At 37.8% G+C, this 22,022-nt stretch overlaps 1 protein-coding gene across 1 annotated transcript; it reads right to left on the bottom strand.

The window, feature by feature from the left end:
• Nucleotides 1-1,028: 1,028 nt before the first annotated feature.
• On the bottom strand, nt 1,029-22,013 carry LOC114530863 (ATP-binding cassette sub-family A member 2-like). Its single transcript, XM_028552453.1, has 42 exons — nt 21,683-22,013; nt 21,462-21,555; nt 20,193-20,304; nt 19,768-19,928; nt 19,491-19,612; nt 19,002-19,202; nt 18,487-18,687; nt 18,012-18,047; nt 17,863-17,910; nt 17,322-17,471; nt 16,685-16,867; nt 15,937-16,300; nt 15,180-15,462; nt 14,339-14,561; nt 13,780-14,115; nt 12,961-13,269; nt 12,333-12,574; nt 12,178-12,258; nt 11,451-11,647; nt 10,753-11,163; nt 10,151-10,380; nt 9,791-10,037; nt 8,691-9,504; nt 7,990-8,110; nt 7,559-7,661; nt 7,328-7,388; nt 7,013-7,187; nt 6,736-6,851; nt 6,493-6,640; nt 6,282-6,405; nt 5,589-5,721; nt 5,349-5,466; nt 4,970-5,041; nt 4,509-4,615; nt 4,072-4,213; nt 3,660-3,794; nt 3,280-3,383; nt 2,877-2,969; nt 2,694-2,799; nt 2,482-2,619; nt 1,911-2,129; nt 1,029-1,812 (listed from the first exon to the last, which is right to left on the bottom strand). Exons 1-42 carry the CDS (start codon nt 21,746-21,748, stop codon nt 1,777-1,779), a joined length of 7,362 nt encoding a protein of 2,453 aa, XP_028408254.1. The 5' UTR covers nt 21,749-22,013; the 3' UTR covers nt 1,029-1,776.
• Between the last annotated feature and the right edge of the window lie 9 nt (nt 22,014-22,022).

The raw sequence follows: 22,022 nt of genomic DNA, 5'->3' as shown, positions 1-22,022 counted from the left end.
GGCTTGTCGACCCCTCCAGCTTCGGCATCCCTGATGGTATGTCTTGTCCTTTTTCATAATTTTCCTGTTCTAATTTCTCAGTCTCTGAAAATCAGGATGGGACACCTTGGGACATCTTACAATTTCGAATTGATCGTTATATCATACGAAAAATAAGTTACTAATAATACTATACAGGGTGTATAAAAAAAATTCGAATCGAAATTTTGCGTGTAATAATGCAAAATATATTTGACAAATTTGGTTGATTTTTACACTATTGTTAAGTTCATTTATTTCTCTTTCAATTGACACGTTGTACGTGTAATTTAGTTGAAAAATGAACAGGGCCATAGCTAGACCGCTTAATTGGGGGGGGGGGTGTATATTCATATATTCATGTTTATATACCAAAGGAACAATAGAATACAAAAGAAATCATTCGGGCATAAGACGAATATATGTATATTCACCCCCCAATTAAGCTTCTAGCTACGGCCCTGAAAATGAAGAAGTACTGGTTCGACAAAAAAAGTTCATAAAAATCACGCCGATGGGAACTGGACGTTTGTTTTATTGAAAATTAGTCCCAAAGGGCTTTAAAATCTAATCATTACTGAAAACTAAAACGCAAATATATCGCAAAAATTCTGCTTATTCAATGTTCAACGATAGAAGTTTGAAGAACACAATGCCCCCATTAATTAAATTTACATTTTCTTTTGTCTCATTTCGAATTCCCATCGGCGGAAAAATTTGATTTCAAGCAACAATTTTTAAAAGACGATAACTCGGCCAGTTTTGGTCGTGTCGATAAAAAAACGGTATAATCGTAAACTAAATAAGCTAATCTTTGTTGCCATGTAAAAATTATATCGTTTACTTTAGTATTTTGTACACAGCAGCTTGTCAAAGTTGGATTCGAATTTTTTTTATACACACTGTACACCATGAAATAATCAATTTCTATGCTATTTGTCGAGGTCACCATCCAGACAGAATTTCAGTTATAACGAAACAAGATCAGAAAAACAGACAAAAGACAAGCATAAGACCACTACATATATTTGTTTCGTCTAGCTATACTCTAAAAAATATATTTTATTTTCAATAAAATACTCTGCTCTCAGCCCAAATGTAAATACAGGATCTGTAATACTATAAATAACAAATACCTAACCGTATTTCAGAAATAATCAACAGTTATAACAATATCAAATATACACTACACACCTTGTGTAAGAGAACTTTCTCATAATGACGTCAAACGCAGAAAGCTTGATGTTACACGAAGTTTGATTGGCTCCGCAAAACTAACGAGTCAATCAAACTTCATGTAACATCAGGTTTTCCGCGTCTGACGTCATTATGAGAAAGGTCTATTAATCCTCCCACCCTTTGCCCATCGTTAATGTTTATTTTGTCTAACACGCGGCGGCCATGTTGGTGGACTTGGAACACATTTCAATCGTTGGGTTCGGCACCAACATGGCAACATGTTCGCTATTTTATTGTAATGATTAGCTTTTTCTCTATACTATTAGCTAATAGAGTAAATTCGAATTAATAAGTAAATTAGATACATTTGATTAGGCAGCACGTGATACGAAAATATAATGAGACGGCAGAAAGACAGCAGAACGAAATTACCAATCATTAACATATTTCTACACAGGCTCCTGATGTGAACCCACGCATATACAACGATTCTCTGTTGAGAAATAATTTCTCTTTATTCACACTAATAAATACTAGATTATTGCTTATTACACATATTCCATTATTGAGAGGTTCTTTTTAGGCATTCACTCCGGATGAAAATGCAAGTTGAGACTGAAAAAATAGGCAAAGTAAATAAGGAATGAAACAAGCATATGTACGGAGCCAAAGGAGGATGTGTATTGTATGTGTGATTACTGGAGTTTACTTACATTACGGGAGAAAGTGACTTCAAAATTTTCATCTTCCATATCATCCACTTCTGCAATAGAGGTGAACCTCACTGTGTCGTCTCTGTTAGTTACCAGTCTTCCAGGTGTTAGCAATCCGAGCCTCAGTCGAAGCTTGCGTAGGGCACGTGACCTCTTGCGTACCCTGTGATCTTTGAATTCCACTTCATCTGTTTGTTGTCGAGCAAAGTTTATAAATACCTGAAATTTATCCAAAGATAATAAGAATAACTTTCCGTTACATAACCGCATTATATCACCAATTTTCTTCTCACTCTGTCTCTACCTCCCATACCTCTTCACATAATTTCCTTCCTTTGTTGTGTCACAGCACTGTATTTCTGTCCTTTCTTACTCGCCCTCTTCCCCCTCCCCCCTACCAACAATTTGCTTCCTTTTACTTTTTTGTTGATTCGTCATCCCATCTTCTTCTGGGTACCTCCCTCCCCTCGCTTGCGCCACCTTCCTTCCCTCACTCACTCAAACTCAACACCTCCCTCTCCCATCTGTCCCACTTCCTTCACTCTCGATCCCCTTGTTCTAGAAAACTCACATTATCAAGAGTTGTTTGGCTGACAGAATAGTCCTCAATTTGTAATTGGTCTTGATGGTTTTCAATCACTTCAAACACTTTGGAAAGTTTCATCGTGCCAGACGGGAGATGATACTGCAGCATGTTATGATGCTTCTCCTATAAACATGCATGGCATGTGATTAAAACATGTGACTAGCTCCACAGAAAAGAATCAACACAAAAGACTGTACCTTTAATGTCACACTTGGCATATTTTCGTTAAAGATAGTCATCGTCGTGTTAAGATCAGGATTTTCACCTTTGACTCTCAATGTTATTATGTACCCACTTCCAAATCTAAAAAAAGATTAATCACTATGTTCAAACCATGTCGCATTGTAGTTGGAAACAGACTATGATATTTAGTACTATACCTGTTCTTAAGGTGCTGGCTACTTCCCAAACATTTAAACTGTCCGTTAACCATTATTGCCAGTCTTGTACACAGTGCCTCGCACTCCTCCATGCTGAAAGAAAATTCAACGTTTTCCTTAATCGAATATTCTAGTGTGTTGCCCACGTATGTTAGTTTAATCAGAACGGCTAAACTAGACTATATTAACTGGAGTACTTCAAATATATTACCGCGGATTAGTTATGAAATCGATCTATTGTTGTAAAACACACATAAGCTCTAGTGTTGAGCAGGCTGTTCAAATCAAAACATTATAGGAACATTTCCAATGCCCTTTTTCAAGTCTAGCTGCGGTAATCAGTTATTACCCTAATGTTACGAGATCAGACAAAGGTATTTGCTTAACTATAACAACCACTAACCTATGTGAAGTAAGGACCACAGAACGACCTTCCTTCACGATACTGATCACAGTGTCCCATAAGAAACGTCGCGCTTTTGGATCCATGCCTGTTGTCGGTTCGTCCTAAAAGAAGTGTTGTATGCAAACTGTTAAACTAATCGACTATACATTGAAGAGTCTTGTCGATATCAGTCAATTTTTTATCCTTCAAAGCATTAAAAAGACCGCAGAATATTTGCATCCGAAGACATGCAAGTATCCGAACATTTCACTTCCATATAGAGAGGTGTGAGCATTAAAGTCTTAAATATATTACATTGGCAAAACAATGACATCTTAAGAAAGACCTCGTAAACGCCCTTGAATTATGGGGTTTGAAACGAATCTGCAAAATCTTACCAGGAAGATGATTGGTGGATCGCCTATAAGAGCAATAGCAGTGGACAGTTTTCTCTTCATACCACCACTTAAAGTCTTGGATGGTTTGTCAGCAAACTTTGTTAAACTTAGTTTCTTTATCGCCCATTCAACAACCTGAAATGGAGAAAAGAAACTGACTTGTAAAAGACACTTAAAAGCCACGAACTTGTTCACACCTACCCCGAGAGGATATCGTATTAAAGTAGGTAGCTGAGAACTAAACGCAAAAAAGGGCTTTGAGGGACAACCTTCACTGAACTTCTGTGCATGAGGGACTATCAAGTCACTGAGAAACATATTCATGCACAACCAATGGGGAAGAGGGGAGGGAGAGACCAAACATCCATTAGGTGTGTCGATAATTGTACACGTGTGACATGTCCGCACCAACCTGTCTCTGTTCCTTAGGAGGAACTCCGCGTAGTCTTGCATAGAGCAACAAATGTTCTCTAGTTGTCATCTCGTCAATCAGAGCATCAAACTGAGGGCAATATCCGATACAACGATGGACTTTTAAGATATCCTCACGTACGCTACATCAAAGATCAAACAAACAACAGTAAACATGTACGTTCACGCATGAGGTATTTTGACATAAAATGATTGTTCTAAGTACAAATTATTCGAACAAGAAAGTGCGATGTCAATTTCCAGTGTACTTATAGTTGCCTTCTAATACTCAATAACCGCATTTTAGGAAATACAAAAAAGGACGGAGGTTAAAATATCGAATTTTTTAGCGAAGTTGCTAGATTTTAGGAGATTTTTAAGCCAAAAAATCGTCCGTGAAATTTTCGATGCTATTCAGCAGACACAAAGTTTTGTTACCTGTAGGAGTTGAGAAATGCCTCTCCACTTGTGACTGAGGTATCTCCAGTTAGCATTTTAAACGTTGAGGTTTTCCCAGCTCCGTTGACGCCCAGGAGGCCAAAACACTGAAAGCAAACATGAGTTTAAACACAAGATTTCGTATTCAATGATGATATACCGGCAATTTCGCGCTCAAATTTAAGCCAATCACCACTAAGAATGACTGTCAAATAGAAATCCATTCTGAATTATTTAACCGACTATATCTTCTGTTATTCTTACTGAACAAAATTTTGCAATGGTTTAGTTATAAAAGCTATAGCTCTGACAACTGGACACACGACTTCGGATGTCAAATTTTAAATCGAAATAAAGTATATTAAAGAGATATTAGATTGTTTCAACCGAGAAATGGATTTTCATTTGACAACTAGTCCTAGACCTTTCCCGCCATTTCAGATGACCTGGATTGAACCTACCTCGCCTTGTTGAATGCCCAGACATAAACGGTCAACAGCTAAATGATTACCAGTCTTCTTAGAGAAATATACCTGGAATAAAGATGAATTGGCAATTAATAAATATAGGCAGGACTTGAAACCCACTACTTCAGCAAATGGCTCCTGCCGGAGTTCCTTGTTGAAGAAGCTGTGATTGGATTGACTAGATTGCAGCAGAGGCTACATGCTAGCGAGATCAACGAAGCCATGTGCTTCTGCCGAGCTTAGTAAATATGACCAACAATTGCAAATCACCGCTCTAGAACTTTTCGCTAGCTAGCTGAAGTTCAGAGGTAGAGCGAAGCGCCGTCCTTACCATTCTTAGAGCTATATGCAGTACAAATCTAGTTAGTTTTACCTTCGTTAAGTTCTTAAGACAAACAAGATCATCGTCGGCCTCCCCCGACAGAACCCTTTCGCGCTCTTCGGCGACATCTTCATCATCCTCAAGCTCATTTGACGGTCGAGGAAGACTTCTAAATGTTCCAAAAACATCGCCTAAGTTTTTTTTCTTTCAGTGCAAATGTGGGAGACTAGTTAAGACAAGGGTTAGAATTTGATACGCAGTTACATCTGGATATATCATCTTTTCACTTACTTTGGTTTTCGGAAGAAATTGTACTCAATCAGCAGAGTCAACGCAAAGAACACCACTCCTTCGGCCGCCATGAAGACGAGATTTTCTGTGACAACTGACCACTCAAATGGAGATTTTACTTCGTACGACTGGCCTAAAACATTGCACCAGTGTATATTCTTTATAATCTTCAATGATCTTTGATTCTTTTCCTCCTTTCCGTAGTCTTATACATTTGTTTTCTCAAAATCCTTGATACACTGGGCTGCATGTATTTTATAATAAACTTATTTTATTTTCCCCCCTGGTGGCACTTATTTCCCCCCTCGTGGGATTGTGATCATTTTACCAGATGTACATTTTACCAGAATGCACTGCGGTCGGAAATCGTTTAAAAAAGCGAATTGAAGTTTTTTGAAGGACAGATATGAGAAAGGAGGTTATTTTCTTTGTTGTACTAGGTGATTTTCTTCTCATGCTTTGTTAATCATTTATGCTTGATGCTTGCAATGCATTGTAGTAAAATGTACATGCTGTCATCTTTTTCGTTATGGTCAAATTACACGAGAGTACTCACCCCTGCATTATTATTATTATTATTAATATGAATGTGCTGTGCATGATGCATGCATGGAAAGGCGAAAATGCACGAGGAATCCTGTACTTGCAGCCTCCTCAAATAACCTCCTTAATGGACCACTATAAACTACCTACCAACTTGAACATAGAAGTCATTTTTCAATTCATTATAAGCCAAGTTCATCAAGCCACGTCCTAGACAGTAATTTGGAAATGCGAGGGACACGATGTTAAGAACTTTGTTGATCGTCGTGAGAACCTTGAAAAAATGAGAGATTAATGAAATAAAGTTAATAATAGTTCGACCAATCAAACCAGTTGGGATAAGTTACAATGATAAACTTACAGAGTCGTTCACGAATATTTCGAGTATTGAAGTTGAAACAGTGGTGGTAATTCCGAGAAATAGATTTGTAACAATCATGAAAACAAAAGCTGTACTTGGAACTTTGAAAAAGAAAGATGCTGGATACATGAGAGGTGTCACGGACCATCTATACAAAGAAAGATTGCAAACATGAAGAGAAGTTTGGATTGCCCACCACGTCATGTAGCTATATATGATACTGATACATATCAAAATACTTACCCATAAAGTACAAACAAAGCAATGACGGCAGGAAAGTTCGTAGTCGAGGCGTACGCAGGGACTTGGAATAAGTACAATATTATTATACATACTGAAGCTGGAATGAGGTAGTTACACTGAAAAAGAAATGGACATAACATAGGGATAACACCAACCCTTTTTAACTCATGGGCAAAATCAACTTTTACCTGATTCAGTATAATATTTTTAACTAAAATGTTTTACATCAGGTTGTTTTATTAGCCCCGATTTTCTTTTTTCCTGAACGTCAACTTACCATATCCCAAAAGTAATTAGAAAGCCAGTAAATTTTAGGATCAAGGCCACAAACAAACTGCAAATGTTTTGAGCTGGTTGAACGTTCAGTTACTAAGAATACAACAAAGCCAGCAGGAACAAAGGACATGGCAACAATCACAAATATTGCGATCACAACATTTGTTCCGGAACGTCTGGCAAACGAAAAAGAATGGAAATTAGACAATTGATCAAGAAAACGAGGAACTAGTTCAGCAAACGTTTCTTTAGATAAAAAACTATTTAGAGGAAAAAGTTACTGCAAATAATTTCGTTTTTTGTTTCAAGGTTGTACCTGTATTCCCATGAAAGTCGTTCACCAGATTTATTAAATGGATGGTTTGTCACGCTAATACCTATGACAAAGATAATATTTGGGACAAAAGTTCACTTCAATGTTTTCCTCGATGGAAACTAGGGCGGAGTTCTTTGGACTTTCGGATTATTACGGGGCTAGGGGAGGGAAAATTTTAGAACAGTGTGAAAGGACGAATAATTCACCCTATATAATATGGCATCTTCTTACCATAAGCGCCGCGATTTCCTTCATAATAATATCTGAATATAGCGTTATCGATAGCGTTGAGATATACGGGTTGTGAATGATATCCCTTGTTGTTATATAACGCCTGCAAAAACGTGAAATGTGTATGAAGTTGTTTTTCAACACGAGGCATTAGAGTACGTACCGATGAATCAAGGCAAGTTTACACTTGGAATTTTTGCTGCGATTTTATGTGCGATTTTCTTGAATTAGTTTTGTTCACATCAGAGCATTCGCAACTAATTACTTGTCCACATCTACCAAAAGAGGAAAATCGCAGCAAAAATTGCAAGTGTAAACGGGCCTTTATGCTTCCGATTGATCATTCATAATTGTACCAAAAATCGCAGACGATTCATAACAGAACCGAAAATCGTTATTGGAGGCGAAGACACAATGATTGAAGCAAATACCTTCACGGCTTTTCGGACTCCTAAACGTTGGACTGTGTCACAATTAATATTCACACATTTAAATTTACTGAAATCAGCAGGAATACTCGTAACATTTTCCCCGAACACCAGACCACCATACCTGAAATGAACAGTGTCATATTTGAGATGGCATGGGACACCAGAGATGGACCTATTAGGGGACGCGAGGGGTGTGCCCCCCTAGCTTAAGAAAGAGTGCATGAGGTTGAAATAGGACAAAATGTATATATAGCACATCGAGCATTCGTACAGTCGACCAAATGAGGGGAAAGGAAACCAACACAAAAGCAGACTACACAATCATTAGGAGATCCAGTGCGGTTTTGTAGCCGTGATGCAGGCCTGGCGCTGGCTATGGGGTGGAGTCAAGCACCAGATATAAGGGCCGTCCATTAGAATGTATGTTTGTTTGAAAAATTTTAAAAATGAGATGGTTCGGCCTAGATAATCAGAACCTGAGATAGGATTACAAACCCCCAAGTACACTTAATCAATTATAATTTCCTTACATAATTTCCCAAATATTGAACTGTTTTCTAAATTTGCACACCTCCTGCATCCCCTCTGGCCTAGCTAGGAGAGTTACACGTCCCTTCAGTAAATCCATCCCTTCTCATGGTATTTAAACATACATATATATTAAACGTCATAAAATATTAGTGCGGCTAAACCTCGCTTACCTTGCCATGCGGGTACTTTCCGTTGTATACAACAAATATTTGGAGACATCTCTTCCAGTAACATTACGTAATGTATCCAGTGTTGCAGGAATAATCTCCTTCGGTACTGGGTGGGTTATATCAACTGGACACACGTACTTCAGTTTATTATGCTCGCAGTAACAATGCGTCACTTTATTCGAGGACCCGGTAGGATATCGATGATGGTGGCGAGTATCGTTCTTACACAGCCGTACGTCGGAATTTGGGATATCGCGGCATTGATCATTAAAAGCACTCATACCGTCGGGTTTCTCAGATTTGCACGGATAGGAGGAATAGCTCCAGTTCCCCAAAATGTCTGAAGGATTTCTTAAATAACAGTAGCTACCAATGCCCGAGGGAAGTGTGAGCGTCTGTTCCATGCCAACTGCCAAATTATCGCTGGAATTCTCGTTTGCAAACGGCACGTAGTTCGGTCTTTCAAACATTCGCGTGTTAAGCGGAAGAGGAGGAGCATCTTTGGGCTTGGGAACGGATAGAGCAAAAACCATTGCGATTGTAATGAAGAATGAGGGCAGGAATAATTGCGAAAACAGACCTTTAAGATTTCGCCTTGTTTGATAGAATCGTTTTACGATCATTCCATAGAATTGCTGCCATTTTAGCAGAGCACCGCTGACAACATGACTACCGGAACCAGATCCCTCGTTATGAGTTCCCTCGGTGTCTCTATAGCCGTTGCTAATGTTATTTGCTTGAATGCCGTTGCTGTGGGTTTGAGGAGGTTGAAAGGTTCTAGAAATTGGTACAGGTTGACTTCGCTTCACAAAAACTATAAATCACAAAATGTGAAGAAAAAATTCAAACGAAGAAGCTGGCTCGTAATAGCATGGATATTTTACTATTGGAAAAAACACAACAATCTCAAATAATAAAACAATGGCAATAGTTGATTAACATTTGATCAATAAGGGATTAACATTGATGATAGTCTTGATAGAGCTATGCAGTGGAAATAAAATGCACTTATTTTTAAAACAATGATAGATTACTTTTTGGGGGACTGTTTTTTCCTACAGATCATAGGAATTTAATATGACCAAAGCAGCAAAGCTTACCGGCGTCTATCTGATTCCGTGCTCTACGGTTGAACTCTAACAGTGGCTTATTCCATGAATCGGCCTCAGAATGACCTGCAACATCCATCATTTCCACATCAGGCTCCGTGGAGTTCCCAATCACACTGTTAGTCATGTGATTGCCAGGTAGTTCATCAATGACCGCTTCATCGTTGTCATCGTTACGGCTATCAGCAAGGGAGTCCGTTTCGTCCTGACCAGAAATATCAGTTACTTTGAGAAACACCTGGAAATGCATAAAAATTTATGTGTCATATACTTAGTTACCCTGGTAAATGATCATAAATGATTTCATGAGTCTTAGCTAACGAAATACGACATACATTGAAATGTTTTTACCTCTTCCAATGGTGTTTCGGTGATGCCAAAACTTTTCAAACCAAGCGTCTCTAAGTTTTTCTCGAGGTGAAAAAAGAAATTACCAAAGCCATCTCTCTTAACGACGTTATTGGGCAAGATGAAAGATAGTTGTTGACGAGTTTCCTGAATTAGCTTAGCAGAAGGAATGTAACTCTGAACGAACGACGTCACATTTTCTGTGCTTGCTTCCGCGATGGATAAATTACTTCCTGAAAATGAACAAAAATTGCTTAAAAAAATTAAATAGATTCTGGGTTTTCACAGTGTAGAAGAAATTTAAAGATCAGCTGCAAGAACTTACGAAACCTCTTTTCGGTAATTCAAGGATCTATGTAACTGATGAAAATATTGGAAAGTGGGCCAGATTCACTGTATTTTACAGTCAGTAAAATTAACCAGATGGGATGGCAGATTGGACATAACTACTGAAATGTACAGTAGTAAAGAGGAGTGGCGTAGCGAATTAAGGGGATGCGGAGAAGGCTATAAGGCTATGTTGCTTTATATATTTCTACAAACAATTAACAGTTTAGGAGTCATGAACCCATTCGGTACATATTAATCAAAAAATACCCACAAACCTCCAGGAGATTGCCTTGATAGTTTAGCAAGTGGAGACAGTGCAGACATATTTGGACTGGAACCAAGGCTCGATGACAAGAAACTATCAAAACTAGGAGGTGTTCCAGGTAACGAAGAAGTAGAAGGTGCGCTCCCAGGGATAACGATAGGTGGGGTGCTTGCTTGGGGGGTGTTGGCAGGTGGGATTATACCTAGGTTAGAGACTGACCCCTGGGGTGTGTTGGAGAACGAGTTCTGAGTGCTGCCAGATGTTTTCTTTACCAGAGAGAGATTATATCCATCGCCAAAATGACTTTTTAGGAATAAAGATGAGCCAACACACCGTAGTTTGCCTTCGGAGATTATAGCGATTCTGTCGCCGAGAACGTCGGCCTCATCCATGAAGTGAGTTGATAACAATATCGTTCGATCTGTATGGGAAATAAAATCCAATGTTGATTCGAAAAAGCAGCAGACGATTGAATTAATTTTGGGAATGGATATCCTGGAGAACAACACCAAGATTTTAAAACCATGATTTTTGCGTTAAAACAAAAACAACAATTTTGCTGCAATATTTGGCTCCTAAAGACACATGCATTGTCATTCTTGTTCCCCTAGTTTTCTTTTAATGCCACGTGTAAGGGTTTGCAACCCCATTACAAAATCACGCTGAACCATACAGAACGATGGTCATAATAATCAGGCTCTTCTCTACCTTGTTTATACTTAATGAGCAAATCCCATATCGCTCTCCGAGCATACGGATCCACGCCAGCAGTTGGTTCGTCCAGGATGACCATACGAGACTTGGCAACAAATGCAACAGCAATTGATAACTTTCGTTTCATGCCTCCTGACAGGCTGTATACAGGACTGTGTCGTTTACCAGGCAGACCTAAATCGATCACCAACCTAAAAGGGACAGTTAGGACTGTACAGCAACAGTAGTTCGTCTTTCAGATGAGTACAAGAACAATCGGTAATAGCCATTACTGGGTTCTAGCGGAAGCAGTCTTGCCAACGACAGTAATAATTTTAAATAGATATTGTTAAGGTTTATTTCGTTGCATGCATCTTACAAAGGAGGAAATATTTCAGAGTCAGACTAGATACTAGAACTATCTTGAATAATACCAGAAATTTGGCTCAATGATATAAATCTGGGGCAAAGTAATGACTTATGCTGGAATTGTAATTCTGCATGTATTAATAATGTTACTTATGTTTACAGGTTTTCTGCGGTAGTTACACTGAGAGGAGCGTTAAAATCAATTGAATCAATTGTAAGTTCCAAAGCAGAAATTTGATTGCTTTCCAAGAATTCTTAGAACGGTTGAAAACATCACTATCCCGTGAATAGCGCTATCCAGCCTTCGTACAACCGGCCCCTGGTTAGTCTATCATATTGCTATACATACAAATGTTTTAATTTATCAACTTACTTGTCAACCTCTTCACATACCAGCCCAGACGACATTCCCTTCAATCTGGCATAAAACCAGAGATGTTCCTCCACAGTTAGCCTACATCAAAACAAGTAAACAAAAACAGTCAACTACAGAACAAACAAACAAATGTGAAGCACTTGTGAACTGACCTATCAAACAACACGTTATGTTGAGGACAAAATCCCAAACTCTTTCTGATATCGTCCATGTCGTAACGTATATCATTGCCATAGATGTAAGCCGTCCCTTGAGTTGGTGGAAATAGACCTGTCAATAGAGACATTGTTGTCGTCTTTCCCGCCCCATTGTGACCCAAGAATGACGTAATTTGACCTTCGAATAGGTTCAATGTCAAGCGATTAACTGCAGGTTTTGAGCGCGACTTGTAAACCTAACAAGATAAATTAAGATCATGTAAAATTAAAAAATACTCTCATAGATCTTGTGAATGACTAAACCTGTATCTTATGCATTTAATATGTACTTCCATTGACAATTAAACTATTTACATCGAGATATTTCAGCTCAGTTGTTCGGATAGATGACAAAATCAAATGGATGATTTTGTTTTCCATTTTGAACTTATCCACCGTTTAAGCTAAACACCTTTCGAACAGCTGGCCCCTGGTGTATACTTCTGAGTAAATTTAACAGAGTGGTACTACTTAACTTCGCCATGCAAGTTTATACAACTGCGTACATAATTCACTCAATAATACATCATACATAGAGAGAAAAAACGCTCGTTTAGCCGCGGCCTAATACATAATTTCTCACCTTGACCAAACCATCAATGACTACCCCCAAGGGGGAATTCGTTGGATCTTTCTCACAGGCCAACATCCCGGTTGCACCGGGGGGCACATCATCATCATTCACCATCATGTAATTCCGGGTGAATTTCGGACACGATCGAGTATTATGTCCAAACCAGTACGAGGTTTGTAAAGGAAAGTACCAGGGTCTTGGCAGACCATATGATCCCGGATGAACAGCTTCGATATACCAGACCAGGATGGCGTAGAGTATCGTGTCTACTATTAGCATGTAAAATATTTTACGAATGTTGAAATCATCACCATCAAGCTAGAAGTATAGAATAAAATAACAATGGCTAGTGCATTAAGGTAAATCCACGTGGAAGAGAACTGGGTGGGTGTTGGTAGCGCGCTCAACTATGAAATCAAACACAATGTCCGAATTTTGTTTGCAGCCGGGCAAAAGACGAATATATGATTATGCAATCTACAATTTAACATCGTACCCAGAGTGCAAACTATACAACCGCCATTCGCACAAATCTATTTCGAAATCTAAAATACATTACCAGCTGGGCCAGTGGTTCAAGAACAGGTTATCTCAACCTCGGGTTGATGCCGATCAACAAATCAAACTTTCCAAACATTTTTTTTTCAAATTGAACGGGTTGCCATAGAAATTTGCCCTGGTTTAATAGAGACTTGGTTTCCAAAGTCTTGAGCAGAACAGCCATCCACAAATACATAGACAAAAACAGCAGGTTAAAATTTAACCCATGCAGAGTTAGCTGAAATCGGCCTCTGAACAACCATATCCTACTACAACTTGTCAACATACCGGGCTCTTCCCAATGTTTGACCACTGTACTCCAATAGACTGCTCCTCATAAAGGGCAAAGTATCGTGAAGCTAAACCAAAAGCTGTAGTGGAGAATAAACTTGCAAAACTTTTTGTCAGTCCACTCAGCTTAACTTTTGCGGCGTCTTCTCGTATCGAGATGAAGACAAATGGCATATAGGTAAGAAAATATATAATTCCACCACAAGCGGCTGCGAGCTTTGCTTTCGAAAAGAAAACGCTGATGAGGAAACAGAATACGATAGTTGCGATCGCGAAGACAAGAAGGAATAACCACACCAGAAATGGATCGCTGTATGTCAGGATTTTACCATACTGTAACAAAAAAAATGTTCATAGGCATATAGTATAGATGCATGTGCTTGTATTTGATTAGATATACACCTGCATGAGCTTCTCAGGTTCATCTATAGGGTGCAAATTTTTTTAGTGGGGTACAACAGTGTTTGCAACGTTCATGAGAAGTGTTAGGGGACGGCCATTACTGACTTTTTGTTGGGAGAAATTTTTTTCGGTTCAGCCAAATTCCGAGACTAACCTTCAATATGACAGTGAGGAGGGCGACCGTGATTGAAATGGTGCATAGGCTAGTAATGAACCAAGCGATCCAATGCACAATATTACTCAAGCCCATCATTTTCATAAATTCTTTCAATCTCCGTTCTTTCTCGTAAACAATATTCTGCACTGTAATTGCGACAGTATAGATCCAGGATATCACCATACACAACGGTACCATGTGTTTTATGACGAACATAAAACTACAAAAGTAAAACGAATTCAGAACACAGGCTTTTACCAGCTAGTTCACAGGTTAAAACTAGAAAGTTCACTGGTTCATACCAGCGAATTACAGATTCTGACCAGCTACTTAAGGTCACTGGTTTAGACCAGCAATTTTTGGTCGAAACCACTGGTTTATATTAGCTGAACTGGTTCACTGGTCCATACAAGTGAATTACAGATTCTGATCAGCTACTTTAAAGTCACTGGTTCAGACCAGCAATTTTTGGTCGAAACCACTGGTTTATATTAGCTGAACTGGTTCACTAGTCCATACCAGCTAGTAAAAAAGCCAGCGCAGCCTTCGCTCTCCTAGTCTACATATTTTTTTCCTAGCTGAGACACATAGAAAGTACATACTATAGTCTAAAAAAACAAATATTTTGCTATGAACCATCGTTTTAAAATAATGGTTCTCCGGTCCATACGAGCTAGTTCATTGACACAGAGTAGCCAGGTCAACAGTTTACCCAGCGAGTTTGAGGTCAATGGTTGAAACCAGCTATAGTTAACGTGTTCAGACCAGCCAATGAACTGCTTCATAACGAGCTAGTTCACTAGTTCAGAGCAACCATATGTTCACCACGTAGACCTACCTATCACTCATGTAGCAAGGATAAGGTATTTCCTGTAGATACGTTGCAGGAGCAAGATTATCGCCAGCATTCACTTGTTCATCCACAATAGCGCGGTCGAATATATCTTGGAGCCAATCAAATCCATGAAAGTAATACGGTTGATATTCGCATTCCGGCCCTGGCTGCCAATAGTTGCTTCTTATGATAGTAGTGTCTTGTGTGAAAGAACTATTCATTCTAATCTTGTATTCAACATGCGGTGGGAGTGTGCCATTTGGTTCGATGTTCGTGAAGACGATACCTACAATAAAGAGCCCGTATTAGCTAGCGATTTTGTGAAGGAGATAGACATTGAAAGCAGAAACACTTGAAATAGACTTAGGGCCACGTAACCGCGTAAAAATGTTTTTACTAGCTGAGACACATAGAGAAAGTACATACTGTAATCTAAAATATAACAAGTATTTAATTGCTATGAAGCATCGTTTGAAAATTATACCGCTAAAAAATAATAATGGTGTTTATGAAGTTTCAACCCGAAAATCTGATCACTGCATGGTTTACAATTGTGTATTTCTGAATCGCTATCAAAAAGAAAACTATTGAATAAATTTAAAAAGTTCAATTTTTCTTCTGAATACGCATTCTGCAATCTTTTGACAGCTCATCATACACATCTGACAGCTGTTACGGTTTTGAACAATCGATTGCAAAAAATATTCAGTAGAAGTCTGCAAGCAAAATGAAATGATTCTGATAGCGCAAGAACTCTCACCTGCGACGATTTTTCGACCATGATATCTCGGCATACTACTTCTGTTCACCATGAAATTATCCAATTCTCTCGAGGTATTGAAGCCCAGAAATACATCCAGTGAAATATTCTCAATCTTACTTAACCATGTTCGAACGACATGATCTGCGAACTTCAGTCTCCTGGTTGTGCTTACAACATCAAAGTCTTCGACAAAATTACTTTCGTATTTGCTGTCATGCAACAGTCTGAAGAAAGACTTCAGATATTTAAGTCGGGAAGTAAAACTCGGCGAGTTGATAGTAATTTGTGCCGTTTTAGAATATCTAAGCCACCAATGCCCGGCACTTATACTGTCTGCTACGGCTTGAAAAGACCAGTTAGCCTAAAAAGAGATATCGATTATTCGGGCATTTTTAGACTATACAATCTTTCACCAAATGCAAATGATGTTTTCCGTCATTTTTTGACACATTACACAACAAGTTCAATCTTTTTGGCGGAAGAGGAGCTGACAGGGGTGAGTTTGATGGGAGATGGGATGAGTTTCCCGTCCCTAATATCAATTCGGGTATTGAAAGAGACCAGGCCTTGATTAGTATTTCTTCTGACATGGGTTGAAAACTTTCCTAACATGTCAACTTTTGTGGTTGGAAACATGTTATGCCCTGTGTGCTCATTTTTCCCATTTCTAGATGTGTCTTGCATTGCCCATGATCATTATTTCCCCTTGGACTTTGGTCTAGGAACTACTTATACACATACTAACCCTCTTAACAATCGAGTCGACAGCCGGACCACGAGGTGAGTACAGAATAAGAGGTTTATTGGTCATCACGTACAACATCAGAACCAAAGCTCGAGTGTTTGACGGATGGTAATACATCGCATCTGGGCACGGATCTTTTTCATACTCGGTCATGTCAGGACCACACAACACTGGACCGATTACCTGAAACAATCGAAGGAACGTTAAAATTGATAACATCATCACTACCATCACTTGCAAGCAATTATAGCATGGTGGTATAGTCGGTAATAATTCCATGTTTAATAAATCCTAAATACACGAATTTAATTCTCGTGATTAAGTTGGATCGGATTTAGAATTAGGGTTATCCTTAACCAACCATAAACCTAATCTAATACTTAATCCTCGCCCTATCCTCATCTGAATTAAATTCCCTGGGTAGGGTCGCAGCTCCCCGCAAGAACGATTTTCATTGGCTGAACTTTACAATACATTTCTGTTTCAACCAATAGCATAGCTTCGTTCTTTCGAAAGCATAGAAAAGCATTATCCAATTGGACGAAAGTTTCCGAGCACTACGTCTGCGACATGTCCCTTAAATTCGTGTGTTTAGGATCTGCTCGACATGAAATTATTACGGTATGATTAATCTTACCTTCCATATCTTCTTTGCAAGGCGAACATTGCCATTCTCTCTGAGATCACTTTCATCAATGTTTCCATTGGAAGAGTCGTTTATTTGCAGCATGTTTGCAATCGCCACGGCAGCGTTGAGGACTTCTTGGTTTTCTCGTAATAATTCAAGCTGAAATATACCAATGTCATACTTTAGCAGTAGCCTGGTGACTTGTTTCCTGATTGTATCTTCGGACTTATTAAAACCCAAGATTGAATAATTATGCCACTAGTCAAGGAAACCCGCTACGGTGGAATTCACATATTTGGAAAGAAACTCAAGTGAAAAATTTGGTTAAGTAGGAAAATTCCACCGAGTGGAAAACCGCTTTTACTTTATGATATATAGATGGAAAAATGTCTTGCTGTTGAGTTAAGAATGCAAAAAGTCTAATGATAGGCAAAGTTTAATTGGCAATCAAGCTTTTTGTAACATCGGACTTTCCGACAACTCAAGCAGCAAGACAAAGTGCGGTTTCTAGATAGCATCGCCAATACGCGGCCGTAAAATATGTACATACATTTCGTTTCAGTGAAGCAATTGGTCGACCATATTTATCCTGAAAAGACTGAAGAACATACATACTGTTATGTTTCATTTGCAAAAACAAATGTTTGAATTACTTCGCAGCAAGAATAGAAATAAAGTGTTAGAAGAATGCTTCGCTACCTTTGATCCCTTCGGATGAGTAAAACCTTCACCAAACTAGAAAGCATAGAAAACAATGGTATATGCTTTGGGGGAAATGCTTGTAGATTGAATGTAGATAGTTTGAATAACATTTATAGACTTGACCAGGGGTTAAAATGCAACTAGAATTGAAACTGTGATTCCAAGTGTAGCGATCAGTCTAGCTTTATTGCAATAAAACCATGTCTATGAATCTAATTTTCGAAACCACGCTCCCCTTTGAGGATTATGCCAGCTGTAAGTGTCTTAATATGTGTCTATAGTGTCTATATAACAAAATGTCTCTTTGCTGCCTTTACTGAGATGAAAGCGCCCACAACAAGGGTATTGCCACGACTGTACGTATTATACAAACAAAATCAACTTTTTGCGTTCCAAGGCTTGCGTTTCCTGATGTTTCATGATAAACACTTTCTCGCGTTTTGAGAGTCATCATCGTTAAACAATTTCTTACCTTCCTGTATACAACAGTCTTGTTGATCTGGTTCCGTAGTTCTCGAGAAAAACTGTATTTTTGTTCTTTGGTCAGATTATGACACATGTAGTTCCTCAACTCTTCCTGTCGTTCGGGTGTTTCGTTCGTTTGAATGAGGGAGTCGAACTTTTCCTTTTTGCAAGATATCTCGCTTAATTTCTCGGGACTGTAGAAATTATCCTTTCAAACGAAGATTTGAAAGTAATGTTCATATTGCATAGTCACATACAAGCAGTCAATCCCAGGATGAAGGGGAATGGGTGATAACTTGCCTTCGCGCAAAACCTAGGGGTCAGTTGGTGTAAATGAGGATGCTCAACTAAAAACAGTTGTATTAAGCATCTCTGCATGGGACTTGTTGTACAGCTACCTGCTCCCTTGCACCTGCACTGTTATACATATTTGTTTTGCTACTCAATATGTGAACTAATATTTGCACTCGTATAGCTACGCCTATAATCAACCTTACACTTAATAAAAATGGCATACAGTACCAGCAGAAGGGCATCAACATCGCCATGATCATCATCTTTGTACATAGTATCAGTAACCGTCTGTCCCACTGCCAAGGGATTGTTCAAGAAAGTTGAATCAAGTGCTGCTTTCATCAATAATTTCCTGCGTAAGTTATCCAACTTTTCTTGATACTTAGCAGGATTCTGCTTTAACTTCTGAGAGTCAAGTATTTCCAACACCTGGGAAAAAACAAACTATCAAACACAACTTCCACAATATAAGGAAATTACCTTGCAAAGATCATCATAATGCAGGGAGGGGTAAACATTAATTAATGTTCTTGATGTTTTCCTCTAAACTCATCCACATATGACAACAGAACAATAAATTGTGGAAACACTGCCATCAATATATAGTGTTTATTAAAATTGATGTGGTCACACCTAGATTGTTTCAACTTTCACCCTACTCCAGGTGTAATCCTACAAATCATGACCATAAAACTCAATTTAAAAATCCTGTTGTACCTTGCTACCATTCACAGTGGCATTTAGCAATGCCTGTGTCATGTTTTCAGGCATTGATAAATTCTTTATTAAAAAATTTCTAAAATCATCTGGATCTTTTAAAATATCTTGTAAAATGAAATCTAAATAGATAAAATCAATATTTTTAAAATGGGAGCATAAATTTGGTCATGTTAAAGAGGGTACATAGACATGACCCGATTGATGATGGTGAAAAGGTACTCCAAAATTGACAACATGGTCACAATATGAACAACTGATTTTGTAATAATTATACCTGGAATATTTCTGTCAGTGAATGTGTTGTTTTTGCGTAAATCATCCACAACTTTATCATAATCATAATCAAGATCATTGTCTTCCAGAAGTGAAAGTTTGCCATGGTTCTTGTCTACATTTTTTAATATTATTGTGAGGTTCATTAAAAGAGCTTGTGTTCTATAATAGAAGTAATACATGTAAGAATTCAAGGAACACAATTTCAGATTAACAGGGATACAATTTGATAAGAGTTTACAAGGGGTGTTTAAATGATGGTTATTTGAAAGACTACAAGAACAGAGAACAAATTGCATACACAAAGACAACAGTTGATGGAAGTTCACAACTCTTAAGAGCTGTTCTTAAGTTGGCTGGGAACTCTTAAGAAACTCTTAAGTTATCATAGAATATCGAGCAGGAATGACAACTAAAGTTGCTTACTTGGATTCAGGAAAAATTGGAAATCCATGTTTGTCTTGGGTCTTGTTTGGACAGAACATTTGAAGAAGCGGGATTATGCCAGCTGAAGGTAATGCTTTGACAGCAAATATATCTAACACAGAGATAATAATCTGCACCAAAAATATCTAACATGCTGTAGAGATAGTAATCTACAGCATGTAGCACACTGATAAACATTATATGATATTTCATGTTTTACATGTACATTATTGGGATTTCCAAACAATAAGAAGTTACAGGATCAGATCACCAGATCAGAACACATAGATGAGTTTTTTAGATGCTACATTTTATAATTGTAAAGAATTTATTCTAGCATTGTTCTAATGTGAGCACCATGGGGTCAAATTTTGGGATGCATAAATATATTTTTGCACTGCCTGATTTCCATGCAAAATTCTTTCGGGATCAGTCATTGTGCAGGATTTTTATGATTATATGGGTTTCCAGCTGCTTGAATTGAATATTGATTATTCTCATGCGGTCAATATCAATGGATGTATATCAATGCATGTTTTTCAATTAAGATGTTTCTCATCATATGTTGGGAAAAATAGCAAATATTATAACTATATTCTATACTTTTTCTTTTTAATAATACTCCACTAAATCTAAAGAAATAACAGGATTGGGCATTGCATATTAATTTATTGCCTTCCAGGAAAATTAAAGGTTTCTCAACCAGTACCATATGGCTGTGTGACTATATAGAATTGTGGAACAAGTCAGAAAATTTGTATTCACATACATTATAGCCTGGATGTAGGCTATTTGAATAGATCTGCTGTTTTCTAGTTTGAATAGTAAAATATAAATTGGCATCTTGGCCTGTCATATATATCCATGGATAAAAAAAAACAATATGAATTTGGAGAATTCTTATACAAAAATTCTTTGTATTTAACGAAAAAGAAACGGTTTAAGAATGAAATAAAAGGCAATTAACTGTTTTAAAATCAGAAACGATCAACACATAAAAACGCTATCTTACACACTAGAGGCTATAGCCTCTAGACCCTAGAGGCTATTGTGTACATTTTAAAACAATTCAAAACAAAAAGCACAAGTTTTCATAGTAGGCAAATCTCTAAATATTTCCAATGCCTTTTAGTGAATTTATTGTTTAGTTCATGGTAGAATAACGACAAACTACTGCTAATTACTCATTTTAAACACTGAAATATTTGCCACAGAGTTGAGTATAATCGCAAAATTAAAATTATCTTTAGAATCTGAATATAAACTTACTTTCGTCTATTGCTGTAGGCTGTCGTCGCAAACGAATGCCCATCAATACCATAAACAAAACTAAAGGTATAAGGATTTCGAAAGCAACAACAAACTACAGAAAATAGAGTAAAAACAAAAGTCATTTTATAGATAATATATGTGCAACCAGCTACGTGGCTTATATATACATATATAGTTTTACTAAAAAAATACAGAAGTATCTATGCGCAATACGTTACCGGTCGTCGCTTTTTCAAGGTATAATTTTTCCATAACAACATTTTTAACTGAAGTAGAAACTCCATGTTGCATTTAGTATATGCTGAAAGCAAAATAGAACGTCACAGCGTTCTGGAATCTTTCAGCTTGTCAATAAAATGATATATAGAAAATATTCGATAGGTAATGTTTCATCTTTGCAGCATATACATATTTCTCCTCTATATGTACTTGTACTTCGTGATCTTTATTTCAAAACTAATATTTATGTCCTACGTCATATGGACCGATCGCTGTTGGAGATTTCTAAACAGGCCAAAGCTTCTTTTCAATTCATTATGGAAATTTTCTCATCTAAAC

Source organism: Dendronephthya gigantea, unplaced genomic scaffold (genome assembly GCF_004324835.1).
Source record: "Dendronephthya gigantea isolate DGI-Jeju-01 unplaced genomic scaffold, DenGig_1.0 000067F, whole genome shotgun sequence".
Lineage (NCBI taxonomy): Eukaryota > Metazoa > Cnidaria > Anthozoa > Malacalcyonacea > Nephtheidae > Dendronephthya > Dendronephthya gigantea.
This window is presented reverse-complemented; position numbering and strand designations above follow the sequence as displayed.